Source organism: Photinus pyralis, unplaced genomic scaffold (genome assembly GCF_008802855.1).
Source record: "Photinus pyralis isolate 1611_PpyrPB1 unplaced genomic scaffold, Ppyr1.3 Ppyr1.4_LG2, whole genome shotgun sequence".
Classification (NCBI taxonomy): Eukaryota; Metazoa; Arthropoda; class Insecta; order Coleoptera; family Lampyridae; genus Photinus; species Photinus pyralis.
Genome location: NW_022170403.1, coordinates 11,620,503 through 11,645,198, shown reverse-complemented (window position 1 = coordinate 11,645,198; position 24,696 = coordinate 11,620,503). Strand labels below are relative to the sequence as shown.

At 35.0% G+C, this 24,696-nt stretch overlaps 2 protein-coding genes across 7 annotated transcripts; one reads left to right on the top strand and one right to left on the bottom strand.

Annotated features, from left to right (window-relative positions):
• Window positions 1–9,611: 9,611 nt before the first annotated feature.
• Window positions 9,612–10,188, bottom strand: LOC116163315 (nuclear nucleic acid-binding protein C1D-like). The gene is made up of 2 exons (XM_031477199.1): window positions 9,822–10,188; window positions 9,612–9,772 (listed from the first exon to the last, which is right to left on the bottom strand). Exons 1-2 carry the CDS (start codon window positions 10,098–10,100, stop codon window positions 9,653–9,655), a joined length of 399 nt encoding a protein of 132 aa, XP_031333059.1. The 5' UTR covers window positions 10,101–10,188; the 3' UTR covers window positions 9,612–9,652.
• Window positions 10,189–10,211: 23 nt separating this feature from the next.
• LOC116163314 (WD repeat-containing protein 6-like) lies at window positions 10,212–24,632 on the top strand. 6 transcript variants are annotated; one of them, XM_031477195.1, is made up of 6 exons: window positions 10,212–10,347; window positions 16,744–17,222; window positions 17,270–17,864; window positions 22,224–22,619; window positions 22,665–22,939; window positions 23,036–24,632. In XM_031477195.1, the coding sequence occupies exons 1-6, from the start codon at window positions 10,272–10,274 to the stop codon at window positions 24,107–24,109; spliced, it is 2,895 nt and encodes a 964-aa protein (XP_031333055.1). In that variant the 5' UTR covers window positions 10,212–10,271; the 3' UTR covers window positions 24,110–24,632. The 6 variants fall into 6 exon arrangements, with proteins under 6 accessions (XP_031333055.1, XP_031333053.1, XP_031333056.1 ...); XM_031477193.1 differs by having other exon boundaries at window positions 22,665–23,256; window positions 23,305–24,630; XM_031477196.1 differs by having other exon boundaries at window positions 22,665–23,488; window positions 23,541–23,815.
• Window positions 24,633–24,696: the final 64 nt, after the last annotated feature.

Here is a 24,696-nt window from a genome sequence, read left to right as displayed (position 1 = left end):
AATGTTACTTATTTTGAGGAGAGTATGCTTAAACAAATACGTATAACTTATTTTCTCAGGTTTGTTGCGTAATAGTAATATTTACACAATTTGAATGCTAAATACTCAGCACTTAGTTATTACATAACATTGCGTTATAGTTGTTTGTGGCAGTGTACCTATTAATTAAGCGCGGTTTAGAGGCTAAGATAAATTGTAACAATTTATCGTAACGATCGAATCATTACGATTTATCGTTGCGTGTGAACAGAGGATTGTAGCGATTTATCGGAATTGGAATTGGATTGGATGGTTGATGGTGGCCGGCTTCAATTTCTGCGAATCGTAGCGATAAATTGGAACGTGTAAACAACAACAGCGATTTATCGCTACGATTTGTGACTAATGTTGCCGACGTGAACCATTTTTGTATCCATTTGGGCTACTTGGACTGTCTAGCGCACACGTTTTACATTTGGCGAGTGGCGATCAAGTTTGGCCACCCAAAAAAAATATTTAGCGACACATGGCTACTCATAAATCATAATCGAGATTAAGAGTCTATTGTAAGCAAGCAATGTAAGCAATAAAATGCGAGTATAATTTTATATTAGTGGACAGAACCAAAAGACAAGTTGAAAAGTAAAAAAAATCAAAACTGTATTAAACCGTGATCGACAATGAGATTGGACCAAGAAATCGTTACATGTAAACAGTACGCACTCTTTCGATTTATTGAACGATAAATTGGACAATCAGATCGTTACGATTTAGCGAAACCAAGATCGTAGCGTCTAAACCGCGCTTTATATTATTGTATAGACAGCTACATAATTCACTAGTTTGAAAGTTTGTTGCGTGGTAAGTAATTTTTTTCACTACTAGCGTCTGATGACATGATTATTAACCTTTTTTCCACTTGTAAAGTAGGCTTTCTCGGCATTTGTTCAAAGTGGTTAATAATTTTTTATTATTAACTAGTAGTCAATAATGAGAACTGTCACGCTGTCACTTTTAGAAAACACAACCCGAAATTTCGCTCAATGAACGTTTAGACAAGTTCTCTAAAACGAATAATTGCCACCATTCGCAATTTCCAGAGAAATTACATACCTAAAATTATCACATTTTGAAAAAATTCGAACGAAATTACTCTTTGAAAAATCTCAATGACAGAACAAAATACGGCCTGTTTGACTTGTACTTCCACGTACTTGATTGACATGTTAAATTAAGAAACAAACAATTCTGTCCAACCGTTAACTCTCTTATCAATATAATATGTTAATTTAGAGGATTTCAAGTGCTAGTAGTGAAAAAAATAGTATATATACCACGGTAGAGAAGTCTATTATTGCCTTCGCACCTTACACCCCTCGGCGCAAGCGCCTCGAGATGTAATCTTGGTGCTCAGGCAATAATAGTGGACTTCTCTACCTTGATATATAATGTACTATTTCAAATGACTTGTTGACATTCCTTTTGGTCAAAATGCACGTGATGACGAAAAATAGGTGGCATCTTGGCAGTGGCGTAACAAGACAGCTCGGGGCAAATGGTCCTCGGGGCCCCCTATAAGTACTAGGCACGCATTAAAGTTTTTAATAAGAATCGGAACATACTAAACGTTTAATTTTTGAAATATTAATTACATACATATTTGACGAGCCTAAGTTATATAGAAAATTGAAAATCTAAAAGTCTCTTTTTCAGCCTTTGCATTTGCAAATCCTTGATTACTTGGGTCAGATCCATTTCCGACGCGATTTTAGATGCAATTGAAAGAAATGCTAGATTGATCAATCTTTTCTGACCCATTTGAGATCTTCGATAATTTTTTATGATTTTCAACTTACTGAACGATCGCTCGAGACTTGCCACAGTTACAGGTAATGTCAAGAATAATAAAAAGTCGTGAACATCTGAATAAAATCACTCCCGAGAATCCCATATTGTTTGATGATTAGTTCGAAAAATTCGTTCGTTGACATTGTGCTAGTCAAATCACTAAAATGAGGCATGGCACACATTTTTATATTTTGTATACTACACATCGTTTTCTACGTGTGGCTGGCACCTTTCGGGTTGCGGGGCCTCGGGGCATTGCCCCGAACTGCCCGATGGTAGTTACGCCACTGCATCTTGGGCATTTAGCTGTAATGTGTGTTAGGCACATTTTCCGGAGAAATTGGATACATTTCGGCTCCTTTTTGTCACTACCTCTTGTTTTTGAAAATTTACGCACCTGAAAATCAATGTTAACTTATTTCTCATATTCAGAAAACCAATGTACACTCCCAAGTTTCAAAATAATGGGCATTTTAAACCAGATAAGAGTTCGTGTAATATGCTGCAACCTTATTTGTTAATTGAAAAGTGCACTGACCGGCAGAGACCAATAAACGTCATTTCCAATTTGATCGTATAAGTTGTACCAGCGGGTAAAATTTCAGAAAAATGGGCAGAGGTCTACGCACGTGTTATCCACGTGTTTTGAATTGCGCTTTTTCGCGGAAGAATCAATGCACGAGTGTATAGATTCGGTAAGAAAATCGCAACGACACCGCAACAAAACTATATTGACTGATTGACTCAAATTTTATTTTGTGTTTTAAATTATCAAGTTGATGTTGGAAAAAATCCATGGAAACCTGTGTATACAGGGTGACAATTTGAAAACTTACCACCCCCCATATCTTAGTAAATAAACGAGATATTTAAAAAAATCAAAATCCGTTTCGGTAATTCGGAGGGGGAATCACAATGACATAGTTGGCGACGCACCCCCTCACACCCCCTGCGCCCTAGCCACCCCAACTTTTAAATCTTAAATAGGGACTCCCCATGTACGTTGGAAAGCTCTGAAAAAATGCTTTCCAACCATACCAAATAGCATTACATTTAGGTTAGTAATTATCGTGCAAATCAAAAAATAAACATGGAAAATCGTATTTAACTTGAACTTCCAAAGCCGACTCGACAGCAACTCATTTTTGATGGCCAGTTCTAATCTATTCTCAAACTCTTGTCGAACCTTTTCAAATGTTGGTTTTGCAATATTTTGACATTCTTGAATAATTATCTGTCTTAGTTCGTCTATGTTCGCCGGTTGCGTTTTAAATACGACAGATTTCAAATGTATCATATTAGTTTATTTTTTTATTTGCACGATAATTACTAACCTAAATGTAATACTATTTGGTATGGTTGGAAAGCATTTTTTCAGAGCTTTCGAACGACGTATCACACATGGGGGGTCGCTATTTAAGATTTAAAAGTTGGGGTGGCTGGGGCGCAGGGGGTTGGAGGGGGTGCGTCGCCAACTATGTCATTGTGATTCCCCCTCCGAATTACCGAAACGGATTTTGATTTTTTTAAATATCTCGTTTATTTACTGAGATATGAGGGGTGGTAAGTTTTCAAATTGTCACCCTGTATATGTATATATGGAAGAAATTTATTATTTGTTATGAATGTTTGATCTTTAAAAAATTTTTAACTTTGTAATTAAATACTTTAATTTAAACAAAGTAGTTCGAAGGTCTTATTCTGTGGTAGTTAAATCAGAAAAATTCAGAGATGTCACGTTTTGGTACTGAATCATTTCAAAAGATAGACGAAGCAATAGACCATACCATTCCGGCCAATACGAAGCGGAGTAAATGCTCGGTATGGAGCTAGTTTTCGAGCTTTTGCGAAGAAAAGAAGTACAAGCTGGATGAGTCAACAACCAAGGAGAAATTGGGTGAAATATTGAAAGATTGGGATTTCATGAGAAAGAAGAATGGTGAATCTTAGAAGGAAGGCGTGGTGAAAGTTATGAGGAATTCATCAGCTAAACAATTGCAAGAAAAGTATTAGAAAGACTTCAACATCAAATTCGACCCCTTTACTGATTTGGAGTCCAGTGGAGCTAGTTCCGCGCGAGACGCATGCCACCGGAAGTTACAAGCCGATCCTACTAAAAGAAAAATGAGTTCAACAGCTCTTTTATTAAAGAAGAATTATCCAGAATCATGGAGACATGGGACGAAAATACTCCTACCGGTTCCTACTGATTCGTTTCGATTCACAAATCGTATCTTGACATTTAATCCCGAAACGTCAAAAAATTTCCACTTATTAATTTTAGGTAGGTTTAGCAGCTAGAAAAAATTTCCGGGAAAATCTTTCCGTTGCCATGGTATAATAATGCTCGAATAAAGTTTTTGATTGGTTGTTGGAGAGTGTCGTGCGATTTTCATAAGAAGAATCTATACCGCTGTGAAAGTGTCAAGCGTGTAGAAAAATTATCATGCAATTAGACAATGCATTGTGCACATGCGGAATTGCTTCTATCAATGCATCTTCTTAAAATCTCGGAAAAATTCGTGTGCAACTAAGCTAGTTGGCTTTGCGCATACGTACCTACCTATCCACTGACATTTCTTTGATATGTGTGTTCTTAATTCGCTTTGATAAGTGGAATTTTTAGAAAAAGTGGTTCACAAATAAGAATTGAGTTCTGCGCATGCGCAATCCACGTTTTCGCACGTCCTAACAATTAGCTTTTTTAGAAAACATCTTCCGCCGAAATTTCAGGAGAATTGGGCCACAGATAAGGAAGTTAGTCTTATCATGCGCATTGCGCCATCATATTTTATTTTATGTCTTAAGCAGGCCTTCCACGTGCATTCATTTCATCGAACTTTGAATTAACGCCATGTCTTCGAATTTGGAACAGAATGTTGAAACACCACTTCCACGTTCGCACATGGGTCGTACATACTTGGCGAACAAATACAGGAACGATTGGATTGTGCACGCGAAAACAACGATATGCGTTTTCGGTTCCTCATATAGGTACTACAATGCGTAAATCTATCCCACTTTTAGGTCTTAACTTCAGGAGCGACAACCACATCCACGCGCGCGCCCAGCATCGCTCCGCAAACTAAGCAAACACATTCACCGGGTTTGGTAGAATCACCATCTTGTAGGTAGAGGATGTTAAAACAGACGATGAGACGGCACACCACATATTTTGTGAATGTCCGGCTTTAGTCCAACTGAAACGATTCATGTTTAGAGCCGCCTCCCCTTCCAGCATGCTTTAGGTGCATCTCGCGTGGAAAGGTTTGAGTGACGTTGAGGGGTCGAACGACTCTAATCAGGGAGGTAGTACAAAGGGCCCGAATTTGAGGCTTTAGGTACGTGTGGATCCTATCTACCCTCCAATCGTACTCCAGAATCCATTTAATAAATAATTCAATATATTATTCTTCAAACAGAACGCGTTATGTAGTCGCTTCTAAAATGGTGGTTGATGACTATAACCTTTGAATATAAAATTAATTCAAAGCTATAACCGACCATAACACGTAACGTAAAAATATTTCATTTCGGTGTTTGGTTAGGTATTTATCTTCGACCACAACTTGTGTGCGTTATTTTCGCTCATTTAGCGTTTTCGATATATGTGCGTAACATATACCTATACAACACGAGCCTCTTTAAATTGTACAAGAACAAGAAGAAAAGCCTTATATATTAAAACATTGGTATATCTTGGATTTCACCGCGTGCGACGTCTTCAAAAAGCGCAGTAGGGAAGCCTCTCATGCAGTTCCGATGCCACTAGGTTATTTTTGTTATCATAAATGAATTCCCTGGCCCCAAAAACATAAGTCTAGACACCTTACACGACCCGGTGTGCCTTAGTAATATAATTCGATCAAAAGTCTATCATTTTCTAAAAATGGCGGCTTTTCACGAACTTCCTGTATCCGGATTACATTTCTGGCGTTACCATTGGATTCCCCGGGTTAAAATCATACGAAATCGACACCCAGGTCTCGTTTCTAGGCCATATTTAGTTTTTAAAAAAATGTTACAATAAATCACCCCCACCCTCTCTAAAATTTACCCTACTAAAATTTAAAATGTCAAGTGTTCTTCGGGCCAAATCGTCTAAATGGCTCTAAGGAACAGCTGTACCAAGTGGAAAGTTGGTATATCAAAATGCAGTATCTTTTGGTACAACGCTAGTACCTACTAGTAGTTTGGAGTTGGAGTGATGTTTTTTGTTCATGTGTATAGGGTGGACTGTAATGCGCCATTGCAGCTGCACTTCACAGTTTCGGCGCTTGCTACAACTGATAATGTTTAAGCGTTGAGTGAGAATATTCTTCACTCAAACGGTTTAAGTCTTTAATTTTAACTGTTTCTTATTATTTATTTGTGTAGATATTAGAAATTAGTAGGTAGTGTAAAATTGTACCTATTTCGTCGAGGGCCATAGTGTGTCCACCACTGGTATGTGGAGAATGTCCTGACACATATAAGTATTACCACAGATTTAAACGTATTACTGCCAAATATTTTGAAAGTAAGTAAATCCCTAAAGCATATTTAAGAAAGTTATCGTACGTGTTCACGGACAGACAGACACCATCGATTTCCCTATCGCTTTGCTCTGTCGCTTAATAAACAACAGCAAATATTAAAAAGTAACAAAATAAGTCTTATGCTCGGCTTGAAAAGATCTGATTTTAATTTGCAAAAACGCACTGGAACTTAAAAAGTATGCCGCAAGTTAAAAAGCGGAAGGTTCACCACACAGACGATCTCACTAGAACCAAAGAGTAACAAGTATTCTTTGCTAGAACCAAAGGGTACCTCTCTGTTACAACAATTATTGACCATCTGTTACATTTACGTTTACGTCTATGTATAACAGTGTAAGGGTACTTAAGCATAAATTCAATAGAAATAGGTAATTAAGAGCAGGGGCGGCGGGTTTTTATTATTTGCATGGGGACCAGGGCCAATTTTCTGGAATAATAGGGATCATAAATTGGGATTGGTTTCATACGTTTAAGTACTTACATTCTCTCGCTCGTAGACGTCTGCGTCTCTGTCTCGGTCTCAGTAGTAGGTACCATGTGGTGCATTTAATTTGCATGGGGACAATGCACCCTTAACCTTTTCGCTACTAAATTAAAAATTCGAGTGTCAACAGCCTGTGCTAAATTAAAATTGTACAAAACGTATATTTACGTACGTCGCACTGAGAGAAATTGTCGCGCGTATATATACGTCATCAGCAGATTGATTTGCAGCACCCAGCACGTGCATATACGTGGACAGCAAGGTTGGGAAGTATAGCTCAATGTATTTTATGGGAGGGGGCATCCAAATTTTTTTATTTATTTTTGATTTGATTTTATTTATTTTTGATTTGATTTTTTTATTTTTTATTTAATTTTTTTATATTTTTTTTATATAAAAACAAAAAATAAAAAAAAAAATAAAAAAATAAACCGCAGCCTCCTACTTCGTCAATCCAACGTATTCATCCGCCATCTACTGATTGACTTATGGATAAAACAATTTATCAAACGTCTGAATAAATAACTACTACAACAAAATAAATGCGCACACGTGTTACCTGAAACCGTTTTTAGCGTACTGGACAAAACTAAATTGAGTCGTGTTGGTACTCGTTGGAAAGCTCACGAAATGGGCTTTCCGATGGTGTGCAAATGATTGCAGCACGTTAATATACGGAGGTAGCACAGAATTTTAAACAGGTACAACGTATGTACGTCGCACAGATTCCGCATTTTCAGAACGTGCAGCAGCAGTGAAAAGGTTAAGATCACCTTACATAATGGGGGCATTGGCCCCGTTGCCCCCATAAGTCGCCGCCCCTGATTAAGAGGATATTTTATCATACAAGCGATTATATTAATAATATGTTGGGTAATAGTTATTTGGTGCCGGCCTACACATTTCGAATAAAATATTTTTTATTACCTAACGCTGCTAGATAAAGAATATTAGGCAATAATAGTTATTTTCAAGAAACAAAGTTCACCAATACTTTGAATGGCGTTTTTAATATAAGTAAAACTCTTTATTTACCCATAAATCCCATGTTGTGATTTTGATGAGGTCAGATGATTTTATCTTATCAAATTTGACATTGGTTTCTACCTCCCTTTTATAGTATTACAGTCGATGTAAGATAGCTCAACCCTAAATAGATAAATCTATAAAGATCATTAGGCATATAAAGATGGTATGTTCATGTCGTTTGCTGTGTATGATTCAGGGCCGCCCAGACTGCAATTTCAGGGGCCTGGGACAAAGTAAATTTTGGGGCCCTGTTTTGGAATAGAAAAAATTTCAAAGAAAATGTTATTTTAGAAATTTACTGGCATATGTTATGCTATACAATCTACAATTTGTTATAAACACATAATTATGTACCTATATGTACATATACACATTTAAGTATACATATTGATTCTCAAAATTTTTTTTCCTAGACTTCATTTTTGCGAATAAGTCATCGATAACGTCATCAAAACTGATCTCTTTGGCTAATTCATGTTCAATACTTAAGATAAGTAAATGATTTGTTCTATCTTCACTGGTGTTCGAACGCAAGCGATTTTTGATCAACGAAAGTTTGCTGAAAGGGGTGAACACACGTTTTACCCTTCGTGGTATTCTAATGAAAGGTCTCATTGAAAGGAATTGGTTTCTACAAACAATAACTTCCCTCCACAACTTCTTCTCAAGGAAGGTATGAGACGGGGGAATGCGGGGGTCATCGCTCAACATCTGGGAGAAATATTTCCATGCGGTTAAAAAAATGCGCTTTATCTGCACAAGAGTTGTGCACAATTTCTATTATGCCGACAAATAAGTGATTTACGATTTACCGCATTATTTTACCGGGAACAGCCACAATGTTGTCATTTTCTATTCTTCGCAAAAAATCATCCGCCGTACAAATGAAAATGTGACAACGGCAACTCTATTGCTGTTTCATTCATCCTCACAGATCCACGGCCAACACGGGGGCCTGGGGCAAATCACCTCGGGCGGCCCTGGATGACTTGCTCTATTTTTGCAAATATGTATTTATATTGTATGCACCTAAAATACGTCTAAATACGTAGTAATTATTACCTATGAAATTTAAAACCCTCAAGTTGGAGTTGCTAGGGCAGACTCTCAAAAATCACATTTTAGAAAAATAATTTATTTTATAGGCACAGTCACACTGCACTTGAGCTACTTATTATAGCGTAAATCCGAATCAGACGTAGGTACCTATATATGTATATCTGTATCTCTTGTGGCGACAATATGCAAGAACAAACGATATTTCTAAATGACATGGAACAGACATGAAAAAACACAGGCATAAAGGCCAATTCACATTATCGCTCACGTTACGGTCAATTATTGTAGCGTGTATTTCTCCGGTCAGGTCACAGTACACTCACGTTTATTTATATTATATTTATTCTGGTGGTTGGTGAAATGCACACATTAGCCGAACAAATCCAATCGACCAAATTCGTTCTCGGTTCCGTCAAAATATTCGCAGCGTGAAAGACCGCGGTCAAAAATCGTAGCTTACCGTGACCCTGACCGCCAAATGTGAATATTCCTATTTAAATAGCATGTTACAATATTTTGAGCGGAGCGTGACCTGAACTATCGTGTGAATTGGCCTTAAGCATTATATTTCTTTACGTATATCTGTGGTTATCTCAATATGTATACATTAGTTTCTGTCCTTGTAATTTTGTAAGAAATAAGCATCGCCCTATACAACTCAAATGAAATATAGGTACCTAATAAGTTTCTTTAATTAATTAATACAAAATTTTATTCACATTTTAACTTTTTTAGGTGTAGGTTCATGTTGAGATGATGCACTAATTCCATGCTTAATAAAACGTTTTGCTACTGCTTGATTTAATGTAGGCCGAATAGTACTTCGATCGTGTGCCTAGAATAAAAATAATAAGTTAGGTAAAATTATCAGAGTAGATACCGACTTCTTTTGCTTTCCCCATATATTGTTTAATACGGTTAAGCTGATTTTTTAAATCATTGTTGGGGACTACACCTTTCGACCTTAAGTATAACCAATATAATGTGTTTAATGCATATGCCATAAACAGATCGTAATCAACTTTGTCCTGTGTGCTTAGTTTTTCATAACTGTCCTGGTCTAAAGTAACTTGTAACAATTCTTCAATTTTATCTATACTAGTGTGGAAATGTTGTAATTTTCCTTGAATTACCGTGTCGTCACTCAAATCACCAAAATCCATAACACTTGTTTCAGATGCGAAAATTGAAAATACCAAAATTGAAAATTCACAATAATTTTGAGGTTAAGAATGGGGAATTAGCTTCAATAACAATAGAGCTTATGGAAAATTAGAACCAATACGAATAGATACTAAAATTGTGGTCCAAGCATACAAAATATTACAAATGAAATGAATTCTGTGAAATCATTATTATTACGTACCGACGTTACCTGCCTAAAATGCTGTAATAGTTATATATTTGCAGGTATGTTTTATTCGTTATTGGTTTTTTTGTACATTAAGTGTTTTGATTGTTCTATTTGTTGCTTAGTTGCCATATTTAAGTTTAGATTTATATTACCCATAGAACTGTATACTACGTATACAGTTCTATGATATTACCAGACCCAACCAGTGTTGCCAAAATTCGGAGATGGTATGGGTATGTCAAAAATGTTTCTACCTCGGCGAGCCCCTCGGTTTCTACAAATTCATAATGTAGTGTTTGTGACGTAACTTTCACTATTTCTCTTTAAGAAGTGGTGTGATGCACTGCTAGTATTACAGGGTGTCCGCATCACATCAAACCTCCCTGATTTTGAATGTTTATTTTAAGAGTGGATAATCAGTCTCAATCCATGCGCACACTAGCATACCAAGTTTTTGAGTTTCCCAGCTTTCAGGACCATTAGAGAGAACATTGGTACAAAATTTCAGACAAATCGGTCTGCTCCTTACAAAAGTTATACGTAATTCAATAAATATCGATTTTTTTTCCAAAAAGGCATTTGCCATTTTTGAATCGCTTCCAAAGCTCTTCAGCTCTCGAGACCATTTAAGGGGACATCTGTTTTAAATTTCAACCAAAAGGGTCGGATATAGTTTTAGCCTCGGTTTCAGCTTCAAGCCATGTGCACACCCATACACCACACATATACATACATATACGTAGTACATAAAGACATTTTTTAAAAGTCACTTCTTTAGACTCCTGGAGCCTTGAAACGTAAAGATTCTGTGAAATCTCAAATCGAAATTTGGAGTAGGTAATTTCAATAACCTCCCATTATTTTTATTGGTGAGGTTAATAATGCCTATATAGGTACAATGATTTTAAAAGATATAATACATTTATCAAAAGAAACATGGGCAACCGAGATTTAAACCTTCTATCAAATTTGATGAAGCCATCATTTCGCATATCCATCTGGCCTATAGTGCAGCGGAGAGCCGGCGCTAACTCGCTTATTTGAGGTAGTTTTTTTTTTCGGAGTAGAAAGAATTGGGACCCACACCATTTTGTTCAGAAATGTTTGAACCTTCAGAATCTCGCTTTACGACATTTTCCCGTGGTCCTGACAAAAGTTATAGGCCGCTAAAGTTGAAATTTACTCATTTTCGCGCGCGCGACTAGACCACCGAAAGTATTTATTTTCTCAGCAACTAAGCGATATACACTTTATTCCGTATAACTTCCGTTGCACGTCATCATTTTCTATGACGTAATTACTATGCAATAATGCCAAATCTAGTTTTGAGCGGATTTAGGTTATGTCACTTGTCAACAAGACAGTGCATTGTTTGTGTGAACAATCCACACCTTAAATAAAATAAAAATAATTTTTATTATTCATTTCGTTAATTGGAACCACAATATACTTTAATAACTTATGAACTGTACAAATGTAGCATCTCTTTTACAGAGATAGTACTAAATATAAAATTTTACAGGTTATGTGATGGATGATATTCAAATTAATCGGAATCATCGGAACTGCTTTCGTGTTCAAAGTTTATAATAATAGTAGCAACGTTTTCAAGATGTAACTGCTTTTCTCTTTTGTACCACTCGTGTATTACAGTTTCCGTATCCTTAACTCAATTGCGCCACGTTTCGGAAGTTATCGATTGTAGTGTTTCTTGTCACATGTTTATGCAATTTTCAATGCTTCGTCCATCTCTACAAATGTGTCGATTGTAATAATTTTTCGCTACGGCCCAAATATGTTCGATAGGATTACAAACGCAATGATAGGGTGGTCGTGGTAATCGTAAAACGAAGTAACCGTATTGCTCGGCTAAGTGGTCAATGCGTTATGTGGTACATTTTAGCTGGTTTATTCCTAAAAGTATCAAGCAAGATTTAGATAATATCAAATAATTTGCGGACGTACTTACTGTGCAACCTTTATCAACAGTTCGGCTTTAAAATCGTTTTCGGAGAACTGCACATTATGATCACCTAACCACACTTTAATGTTGTCTGTTTTCCACGAAGTGTTCGTTATCTTCGTGAGCAATGTGCGTTATCTAATACAATTACTGACGGGTTATCTAAATTCTTCAGTAATTTTTGTTCAAACCAATGCACAGCGAAAGACGTAGAAAATAATCAAATCAAACGAAACGTAAACCAAAAGCAACTGTCAGATTTACAAATTTAAACGCGACAACATAGCGAAATGCTACCAATTGTTGCGGCTAAAATAAACTACATGCTTAATGTGTTGCCTAACAAACGAAAGTAAGTTTACGTTGGTACGTCGTTTTCTTCAGGTAATGACGTGCAACGGAAGATATACTGAATAGACCGTACATCAATAATTCCTTTTGTAAAATGAAAGTACATTTATAGCAGAATCTAAAGCATTCAATTTACCTACCTTGTTATGGACAGTTTTTAGAAAAATGACCGTCAACTTCCAAAATTCGTGTAGCAGATGAAAAGTGCGCACTTTGAACTCTCATAACTTTTTATTTCACGATATCGATTTCCAATATTTATAGCTCATTCGATGCTCCAAAGCATTGTGATTATTTTATTTTCTATAACATTACCGTGAATTTTTCATAATAAAAAAGTTACGGTCATTTAAGTAAAAACCTACCGACCTCGCCGAGTTGGTAATCGCGAGTGAGACGGAGAGGGAAGGATAGTCAGCAGCGTTCGCTAAACAAGGAGCGATGCGTAATTTACTAAGAAATTTCCCTCCGAATACCAAAACTAGCTATTTAGGCCGTTTAGTTTACAAATGCATTCCGCCGAGTTGCATTGTAAAATCTCAAACAATTCATTAACTCCATGTATCTCAGTTCTGTGGTGAAATATATAGGTACAAATAGGTACCTTTCCCTGTAAATTTTGGGGGTTACTCCACATCAGGTATCTCTTGTGCTGTGCTGTATATTGCAAGATCAGCAGTAACAACGGTATGATTTTGTCCCAAAGATTCAGGCTTGTTTTTTGATTTCACTAGACGATGGTTAGGATGGTATTGTAGCTCGCTGGTGGAGAATTCAAAAACGGCATAGGTATATTATATTGAATGGTAGATACCGGAACTTACTTAGGAGGATTATCAGCAGGTACTTAGGCTGTTAAAGTCAGTTATCTGGTCGTTATCTAGTGATAGGTAAACCTGGTGGTCAATCATTTCTAGACATGCCGTCTGCATGATCTCGAATTTAAACTTAACTTAAATAATTTAAATATGTAGTCATCTCAATAGTTTCAAAACTTTTATGAGTTTATTTTTTCCCCCCGGTTCTTTTGAAATGTGTTAAATTCAACTTTCAACTTTTAATGTAATAATTCAACCCTCCGGTTGGTTGTCTTAACAAGGCTTGATAATAATTCGTTTTGAAACTTAGGACAACCTTTCCGGTTTAACCACCCTTCAGGTTTTTTCACTTGGCTTCGGCCAGTTAATAATTAAAAAACAACATGTTCGTCTTATTCGTCTTCAACGTTTGTAACTTACCGTTTTCCTGTTAAATTTCACATCGCCTGATGATGGCAGTACGCCGAAGCTATAGTCGCTTTTATTTTTAAAAACTTCAACGAATAAAAACTATATGAGGAAGGTTTAGAGAGTTTTGATCACACAATATATTTCAACCCCCATTTCGAGGAGCGATGGATCCAAACACCAAAAAAAAAAATCCATGTATTCGTTTAGGAGCCACCCTCAAAAAAGTGGTAAAGTTTCTTTTTTTCTCAGCAACAGTTACAGAGACTGGTGGTGAGTCTTTGAATAGGTTTTGCTGTATGCCCTTTCCGGTTTTGCAAATAATTTTTCAAAATTCCTACCGCAAAAGGACACACCCCTCAATAGGGGTGCGAAAAAATGTTGATTTCGACGAAATTTGGTATCTGGTGGTTTTTGAATCTGAAATTAGTTTTTGAAAATTCGAAAAAAATAATTCCACTGCAATTCTTGGCCGGACAACGAAAATTGACAAAATTCCACGAAGTTTGTTGTCTAGGTACATACTTACGGAACAAAATTATTGAACAGTTTTTTTTAAGGTCATTTTTCAAACACTCATTTGCAAATTGGTCTTTCGGGTCAGAAAATGTTCTCCGACAGTGGCATAACAAGTACAGTAAACGTCAATATTACATGTTCTGCTAAGGGTGTCTACCTACATTTCACAAAAATTTGTCAAATAAAAAATGATAATTTTATCACAGCGAGCAACTTCGACATCAATGAGGAAACAGTCACAGAATAAGAATAAGTAGGCCATATTCTGTGGAAACAGACGAAAAAAATTCAACGCACAGTCTTTTTTCAAAAGCGAGATACATCGACAGAAGAAATCCAAATTCCTCGTTTAGCTATCACTAGATAACGACCAGATAACTGACTTTAACAGCCTAAGTACCTGCTGATAATCCCCCTAAGTAAGTTCTGGTATCTACCATTCAATATAATATACCTATGCCGTTTTTGAATTCTCCACCAGCGAGTTACAATACCATCCTAACCATCGAACTTGCCTTACATGGAAAAAATTTAAAAAGAAATTGTACGATTATCTAGTCAATGGGTGTTTCTACAACATACAAGAATTTTTTATATCTTCCAATATTTAATTGTTCGTTTGTTTAATTAATGTTATATTGACTTGTTCCATACAAATGTTATTTGTCGAAGGAATTAAATAAAAATGAATGAATGAATGAATGAATCGTCTAGTGAAATCAAAAAACAAGCCTGAATCTTTGGGACAAAATCATACCGTTGTTACTGCTGATCTTGCAATATACAGCACAGCACAAGAGATACCTAATGTGGAGTAACCCCCAAAATTTACAGGGAAAGGTACCTATTTGTACCTATATATTTCACCAAAGAACTGAGATACATGGAGTTAATGAATTGTTTGAGATTTTACAATGCAACTCGGCGGAATGCATTTGTAAACTAAACGGCCTAAATAGCTAGTTTTGGTATTCGGAGAGAAATTTCTTAGTAAATTACGCATCGCTCCTTGTTTAGCGAACGCTGCTGACTATCTTTCCCTCTCCGTCTCACTCGCGATTACCGACTCGGCGAGGTCGGTAGGTTTTTACTTAAATGACCGTAACTTTTTTATTATGAAAAATTCACGGTAATGTTATAGAAAATAAAATAATCACAATGGTTTGGAGCATCGAATGAGCTATAAATATTGGAAATCGATATCGTGAAATAAAAAGTTATGAGAGTTCAAAGTGCGCACTTTTCATCTGCTACACGAATTTTGGAAGTTGGCGGTAATTTTTCTAAAAACTTTGCATAACAAGGTAGGTAAATATGAATGCTTTAGATTCTGCTATAAATGTACTTTCATTTTACAAAAGGAATTATTGATGTATATCGCTTAGTTGCTGAGAAAATAAATACTTTCGGTGGTCTAGTCGCGCGCGCGAAAATGAGTAAAGTTCAACTTTAGCGGCCTATAAGTTTTGTCAGGACCACGGGAAAATGTCGTAAAGCGAGATTCTGAAGGTTCAAACATTTCTGAACAAAATGGTGTGGGTCCCAATTCTTTCTACTCCGGAAAAATTTTTTGAACGATTTCGCGGCTCTCTCCGCTGCACTACTACATTATTCTACTCAATGACCAAACCATCTGCGCGGTGCAGTCAGTCTTTCTCAAAAAAATATATTACACAAACTAAAATTATGCGTATTTTGGCAGAGGGGTTGACTAATAAAATTATAATGGTACTGCACATTTTTCAAATATTTAGTGAATTCGTTTACAGGAGCGTGGCAAGGTAAAATTACGCCTAGTGCAAAGTTTGTCCGACGCGCCTTTTTTAATAATAATAATAACAATAATAATAATGTGGTCTTTGCATATTTTTTATTATAAATAATAATGTACTTCTTAAATATATAAATACAGATTTTGCATACTTTTTATTTAAAAAAATGTTTGACTAAATATTTATTTAAAATTTACTTTTCTAGCTTTAAGTTTAGCAAATTCACTATACTTATTTTACAATTATTATATTACTTATTTACGATCAATCCTGACTCAAGTGCACTTAAAATTGCAAAATAAAAAACTTTGTAAAATACTTTTGTATAATTTTTATTTTAAAAAATTTTAGGACTTTTTGGCGCCTAGCAAAATTTGGCGCCTAGGGCACTTGCCCGGTTGCCCTACTGGATGCCACGGCCCTGTTCGTTTATATTTGAAATTCAAAGCTCAAAAAGTGGGCAATGAGAAAGTGTTTTTTATTTTTTTTTGTAATGTGCAAGTTAATACTGTTCCCAAATATGTACCTAGGGAAACATTTTCTATTGTGATTCAACATATTTCAGCAATGACAAAATCTAAAAATTGTGTATGTAATTGGAGTGCTTTTTTTTCTCTTCAGGCACTGGGGACCAGATACACATCTTTCAGAAAACTAAAAGCATTAAAGTAATTAAGATTTTTGAAGGTGTACAAATTTTTGGAATTGCATTCACAAGATCATTGACTAAATGTTTGGTATTTGGAGAGAACAAAATCGCAGTGTTGGAGTGTGATTTCTTAAATATTAATTTTGAAAAGGAGTCATTGTTTTCTGTGGAGGATTGGATACTATCTGCTGCATGGACTGATAATGATGAACATATTGTAACAGTTTCTATGCACAATGTTGTTCACCTTTGGTCAAAGGAATTTGAATTAATTGAGAAAAAATGTTGCCAAGAGAATTGCATTCTGTACAGTAGCCATTTGGTTAATAACTTATGGACAGACATTATCGTTCTGGCAGGAACAGTGTTTAGCCAGATATTAATATGGTGGCCTTATAAATCTGGTGGAGGTAATGTTTGTCCTATTCTAGCCAAATTAGACGGGCATAAGGTAAGTTATAATTACGAATTTATTATTGTGTATCTTTTACTTTATAGGGCGTAATTTTTTCCATTGATTGTAATCAGAAGACTGGAATAATATGTTCAACATCGGACGACCGATCTGCTATTCTGTGGTCCATTCCAAACAAGAATTTAGTGGCTGAACTTTTGCAGCCAGAACCAAAGATCATCTTGAAATATTCAATGTATGGTCATACAGCTCGAGTATTTCGTTGTTTGGCACTTGATGAACGTATATTAACTGCAGGTGAAGATTCTTTGATCAACGTATGGGATTTGGAGGGAAATTTGATAAAGAGATTTGAGGCGCATACTGGATCTCCAGTGTGGGCATTAGATTATGATAGTGAGAATGGTGTATTAGCAACGGCAGGAGGAGACTGTGGAGTTACCCTTTTATCTTTGAATGACAACATTGACAAACAAGAAGTTGAGGTCGTTAATAAGCACACACTGAAAAAAGTTGGTGCTTTAAATAATGCAAATTTAGTGGGAATTTCAGAAAGGGGAATGATATTACTTTATCTTTCAAGTTCAAAGATATGGATGGAAGTAAAACAACATAATGACTTAATAAGCTATGCATTGTTGGATGTTTGGAAGAAAACCAATTCGATAGCGTTTGCAGGTGTGTTCAATTTGTAAATTTTTGCATATACCTATTGCCATTGAATAAAAAACACATTTATTCATTGCTATTGCTTAGGTATTATTATTTCCATTTATTTTCAAAACGAGCCACTTATTGTCGATAATTTGTAATTTAAATGAAAAATCAAATTGCAAAAACGGATAGCTAGGGGTAATTTCAATGTAAGAGTTGCCCTTGTACGGCCAGCTACCGCCTACTTCCGCTTTAAAATTGTAGTATGCACCACCCATCACGTTACGCATTATTTTAAAAGGTCATAAAATTCTCTTTACACATAAACCCACAGAATCAAATTTGATTGCTCTGATTGTGAATTAAATTTATGAAACCAAGACAAATACAAATGAATCATTCATTACATTTATTTTATTAAATGCTCAAAATGGCCACTACTAGTACACAGACAATAATACAGTGTATGTTGAATATATGCAGAGCTGTCACAAATCGTTTAAAAAACGATTTAAATCAAAGATCAAAGATGCATTTCATTTTAACAAATGATTTAAATCAAAGATACTTTTGTCAATAAGAAAGTATTTAGTTAATAAATCATTTTGAGATTTAAATATTTTTTGTGATTTAAATCTTTTTAGAAAGTATTTAAGATACTTTCAATGTATTTAATTCATTCAAAAAGGTTTAAATCTAATTTTGTTAATTTAAATCACGTATAAAGAATCATGTAATGATGTAATGATTTAAATCTTTTCCGATGATTTAATCGTTTTGTGACAAAAGGTTTGTAAAGGATTTAAATTCAATAAAACTGATTGGTCTGATGATCTTGCTCGAAACCGTCAACATCATTCATCAATATACCTACCATTTCTACCGTATTTTATTGTTATTATTTATTAAATTAAAATATGTAGCTATTTTTTTGCAAAAGAAATTTTAAAAAACCAAGACATCATCAATCTCAGTATACTCGATTTTGTAATAAATACATATAAACGTCTACCGAAATAAAACCCGGGTTAATTAGCTTAGTCAGGTTGAAATAAATCAAGAGAATTTGTTAGTATGTATTAATTAAATCGTCTCTAAAAGATTTAAATCACTCGAAAACGATTTAAATCTTTTCGAAAGTATTTAAATATTTTTAAAAGATTTAAATCATATTTATAAGTTCAAAATCAAAGATAGTTTTCATGAAGATTTAAATCTTAAATCAAAAATCATTTTCCGCAAAATGATTTAAGATCAAATGATTTAAATCGAAAAAAGTATTTAAATCATAAAAAAGATTTAAATCTTATTAAAAGTGACAGCTCTGAATATATGTTACCATGGTGGCCATCTATGTCATCCTCTCTGCTAAACCATTTACCAGGGTACCGTCGCGGATTACGCCAGTGCCCACGGTGGTATAGACTGGTGAGCTGGCGAAGCATTAAGAGCACACGGAAATCTGTCGCACGAGTACCGACTTATTAGAAAAGGAGCACCCGAGAGCGAGAAAGCACATCCCGTCCATTCAGTATTATTGAATCTAACGCGCGCTCACCTACAAGCAATTATAAACTGCCTTCATTTGTTGAATTTAGAATTGTTACCTTCATAAAATGCATCAGTTGCGCATTTTACTACGTTAAAATTACGGGGTGGATTAAATCATCCAAATTCTGATGTGTTTAATTTGTTAAAAACCGTTGATAATACTCTCATGCCACATGCTGCGTCCGTCGATTTTTTTGATCAGACAATTGCAGATTTACCTATTTTATAGTACTACAACTACGGAATGCAATCCCGCAGCAAAATCTCAATCCCGGTATTTGCGGGATCCCACAAAACTTTAAATAAATTGGCACATAAGCAATTCTGTGCAGTTAACTTCTGTATTACAATAAATCGCTAATTATTACAATATTTAACAAAAAAGTAGATACCTTCAGCCTAACTTAGAACTCAAAAAAACCTCGCCTGTAAAGCACAAAAAGGTGAACTTCTAAAGTGCCTCAAAAATCATAGTACATTTTTAACGAAAAAAGTTTAACAATTATTTAAAAAATAACTTCTCCGTTATGCGTTTCATTAACAAAGTAAACAAGAGTCGTCTCCTTGGTCGACAAATTCCTCAGTCCCGCAAATCACGCGGGATCCCGCTCCATTTATGCGGGATCTCGGTATTTCGGGTACCAGTAACCTGAAATATTCATAAAGAATATGCATGTGTTTTCATTTCGTTGAAAGTTTCACCTTCCAACCAAATTCCTAAAAGATCACTATTGTAGGTACATCTAAAACTTGTTATTTTTACAATCAGAAGTATGTATTACATATTGATAACTAGTTAATAGCGACATGACCATTCATACACAGTTTTTATACGATAATGGACAGAAACACACATCTTTGGTAGTAAACTATGTAACGTGCGAATGGATTACGTACATATAAATTCGCGGACGGAATTTGTTCTCTCTCTCTCTCGCACACTTCAGGCCGGTGACGGCGTACATGCTACACGCGCTCGCCGTATCACCAGTCTATACCACCGTGCCAGTGCCTAATGTGGAGGAACCCCATCTTGTTGAGAGTGCAAATTTTCTAATAGCATTTTGATTCCAAACATTGTGTGATTAGAGGATCATCACTTTTTCCCATAGATTCTGATATGATTGCCCTGTTAAATTTCCTTCTATCAGACCAATACCTAATTTAATTCTCAAAAATTCCTGCTCAAACATTGATTTTCTGTGGAAATTGGGTGTAATCTTCTCGAAACAAGTGTGGATTTTTCCCATATCTGTTCAAGAAGAAAGTAACGCATACCGTTAATTTAGTTTATTTTATTTTTCAGAAGGAGCAGTTTTAGACGAGGCTTAACTTATCCTCATTGTTGGTTGTGTAATTCCACTGTTCATATTTAAAATTCTTGAAGTAACGTGATAAAATGTGACGTTTTAAACTATTCTTGCTCTTTGATGTGTCATTACATTGATTGTAAATGAAATTTTTGCTGTATAAAAAACAATATAGATTATTTTTGACCATTGTAAATCAACAAAATGGCGGTGTTATCCCACCAATAGTAATTACAATGTACTGCCACCAGAGGTCTCACTGTTAATCTGAATTGCGAATAGATATGAAAATTAGAACGCTTCCATTTGAAATGATTTCACATATTTCAGATTAAACATTTCGTTTGCTACATGGCTGTTAAGTGCGATCGCCATCTTGAATTTTTTAAATATTGGTCATGTGACGCTCGAGCGCTTTTTTCTGGCCTCGAGCGGTTTTTCCGTTCATGAGCGTTTTTCTTTCGCTCGTAAGTTCTTTTTTCGCTCGCGAGTGTTTTTCCCGCTCGCAAGCGCTTTTTCCGCTCCCGAGCGTTTTTTCCTCTCCCGAGCGTCCATTTAACTTTTTGGAATAATGTATTTCACTTTCTGATTTTTGAGTTAACAGACATTTGGCATTAAATGTGTATGTGTACAAAACATAACTATAGGGTGTTCCATTTCCGACCTTTTTTATTGCCATAATTATTAGTGTTATAAAAAAAAGTAATTTAGGCGTCATATGCTCTTTTAAGGTCAAACATAAAATGGCAAAATTAAAATGTTAAAACTTTCGCTCGCTTAAGAGATACAGGGGGAAATAAAAAATTGCCAATTTCAGATTGACCCTATATTTTCTTATTTAAGAAAGATACAGAGAAATGTTTATTATAAAAGTTTGTAATGATTGTTGAATAATTTGACGGGTTTAAATAAGTATATGGGGACAGAAAAAAGTTATTGGACCTAACCTCATTTTTAAATACAACATCAAGCATATTATAATCTAAATAGAGAGCATATAAATTCTTTTTTGAAAAATATAACACGACGTGATTTAAAAAAATTTACCAATCTTTAAAAAAATTAAAAAAAGATTTAAACATATTGAAAAAAGCCTGGAAAAAAGGTTCCAATCATTTAAATTTAAACAATACAACAAATGTCAAAAAATTGAATCTTTTTGAATCAGTAGTGAGGTTTTTAATTTTTTTTAGTGTTGGGTCCGATACAACGGTTTTGTCTGATCCCTTATACTTACTTATTTTGAAAGCGACAGAATATTCAACAATCATTATAAAGAAACTTGTGTAAACACTTTTCTGTACCTTTTTAAACTAAGAAAATATAGGTTCATTCTTAAATATATAATGTTTTGATTTCCCCCCCTTATCTCTTAAGCAAGCAAAAATTTAATAATTTTAATTTTACCATTTTAATTAATTATTAAGATATTAATTATAATGATTAAGATATTAACTTGAGTTAATATTACCACGCAGTCGCAACATTAATCATCGATAATTGATTACCTATTTGTTTTTAGGATACTATGGAACTCTTCACATTTACAATCAAGAGTCAAGCAAGCTAATCCATGTCTGCAGTTATTCCACAGAAAGTAAATCAAGGGTATTTTCATTACACTGGTTGAGCGAAAATAATGTTTTAACATGTGAAGCAGAGGGAGTTGTTTACATTTGGCTTATACAAAATCACTCCATTGTACTGGAAACACACTTAAAGTTACCTCCTAGTAAAGAACGATGGACAACTTGTGCGTGTCTTTGTGGAGAGAAACGCGTCGCGGTTGGCGACCGAAAAGGAAATGTTTACATTTATAGGTTTGACAATGCTGATCCTATACAAGTAATAAGAAAAGCCCATAATTATTTGGGTATTACTAACTTACACTTTAGAAATGATTACTTAACATCACTTGGTAAGCTGGTTTTGGAAATCATTGATTATTTACCTCTTTGTTTAGGTAGGAATTCCCTTATCAAGAAGTACAAATTTGACCAGTCTAAGCAGCAGTTTATTCATTTATCATCTGATAAAGTACCGTTTTCTTGGACAGCAGCAATTTGCTACCATAAAAACTGTATATTACTCCTCGCTTTTTTAGGGAAAGAATTTATTGTATGGGATTATCAGAATAGACGTACACTTTTACAATTCGATTGCGGAGGAGCACATAGGTCATGGGACTTTTGTAAATTAAGCGGCGCAATGCAATTCGTCTTTATTAAAAATAAAAGGGTTTGTTTAGTGAAATCTGATATGAATCTTTTGAAAACATTACACATTATGGGAAGTTTTCACTGTAGCGAAATCAATGCTGTTTTTTGTTTTAAGCATTCCACTGCTGATAAATACGCATTACTTTCTGGTGGAGAAGATACAACTATACGTTTATCTGAAATTGATTGGGGCATTCCACCAGTGAAGTTTAAAAATAAAAATATTTTCAAATCGCATCTCTCTAGTGTTAGAGCTATAACTGCATGTCTTGTTCAGTCAGATTCAAACTACGAACGATATCTAATATCTTCAGCAGGAGGCCGAGCTCAATTAATGTTGTGGGAAATCGAAATTAACAGAAATGACAATTCCGTTAATTGTAGTGAAAGGTGTTCTCACTATGAAGCCCTTTCTTCCGACGAGTCTGAAACTCGAATAATGGATCTTTGTTCGGTATTGACAACAAAAGGATTAATCTTACTTGCAGCTACCTCAAATGGAACTCTGAGGGTGTTTTTGGCTGATACTGATGAAGAAAATAGTTACAGTATGAGCCCAGTAGGAGAAGTATGTTATAAAGCAATTTGTATACTCAAAGTAAGACATTTTAAAATACAAGATCTGGACATTGTGCTATCTGCATGTACAGGAGGACACGTTACATTTTGGAATTTTACAGACTATATTTTATCTCGAGAAACATCAAAAATTATTCAAGACGACGATCAATATAAAAGTATTGTAGAAGATATTTCTGCTGTTGCTACTATTCAACTTCACTCTGGAGGAATCAACAGTGTGGATTGTAAGGTAGTCGACTGTAGTAGGTGCTTACTACTTACAGGTGGGGACGATAATGTAATCATTTTCATTTTACTCTCATTAAGTGTCAAAAATTCTAAACTGAATGTTGAAGTATTATCTAAGTTCTGCAACAGTGATTTGCATTGCGCGCAAATAACTGGTGTATTTATTGCAAGCAATTATTTGATAACTGCTTCAGTTGATCAGAAAGTAAATACCTGTAAATGGATTTTGAGTGAGAATGATGTAGTATGCCACTATGATTTCACATATAAGACTAGTATAGCAGATATTCAAGGTATGCAATGTTTTGAAAAACCGTTTGGTGTACATGCTGTAATATTTGGTAAAGGTCTAGAATTATGTGAAGTTTTATTAAAATAACGGATAAATTTAGATAAAATCAGTAAACACACACTCATGTAACATAAGTCAATTGTTATTTATGTTTATACGCTCTACTTTCTATAAATTTCATTAAAAAATACTTGAGTATCAATAGGGGATTTTCCTTGTATTACACTGAAACCCTAAAATTAAAACTAAGTACGCATTTGTCCATTGTCACATACCATGATGTTTTTGAAGTATCTAAGAGTGTCAGCAGAGCCGGCAAGTATTTGTAGTTTCTAATACTTTTATTATTTAAGTACCTAAAAGTATGTAAATACTGGAAGAACTGGAATTATTTGTCTTTTGAACTTGCAAAAGTAAAACAAACACCAATACACCACAATATTATTGTGTTGTGTTCTGGTTTATTGGTGTTTTTGTGTTACTTTTGCAGTATTTAAATACTTAATTTCTTAAGAGGCCGTCACGCGCATGAAACATTTACGCATTTTCGGTTCAGCTCTTAGCGATTTTTTCGAAAATGGTGTTAGTATGGAATCATTGGAATAACCTATAATTACTTTTTCAATGATAGAATCCAATTTACTCAAAATTTTATACTAAGTCCCACACCTCTA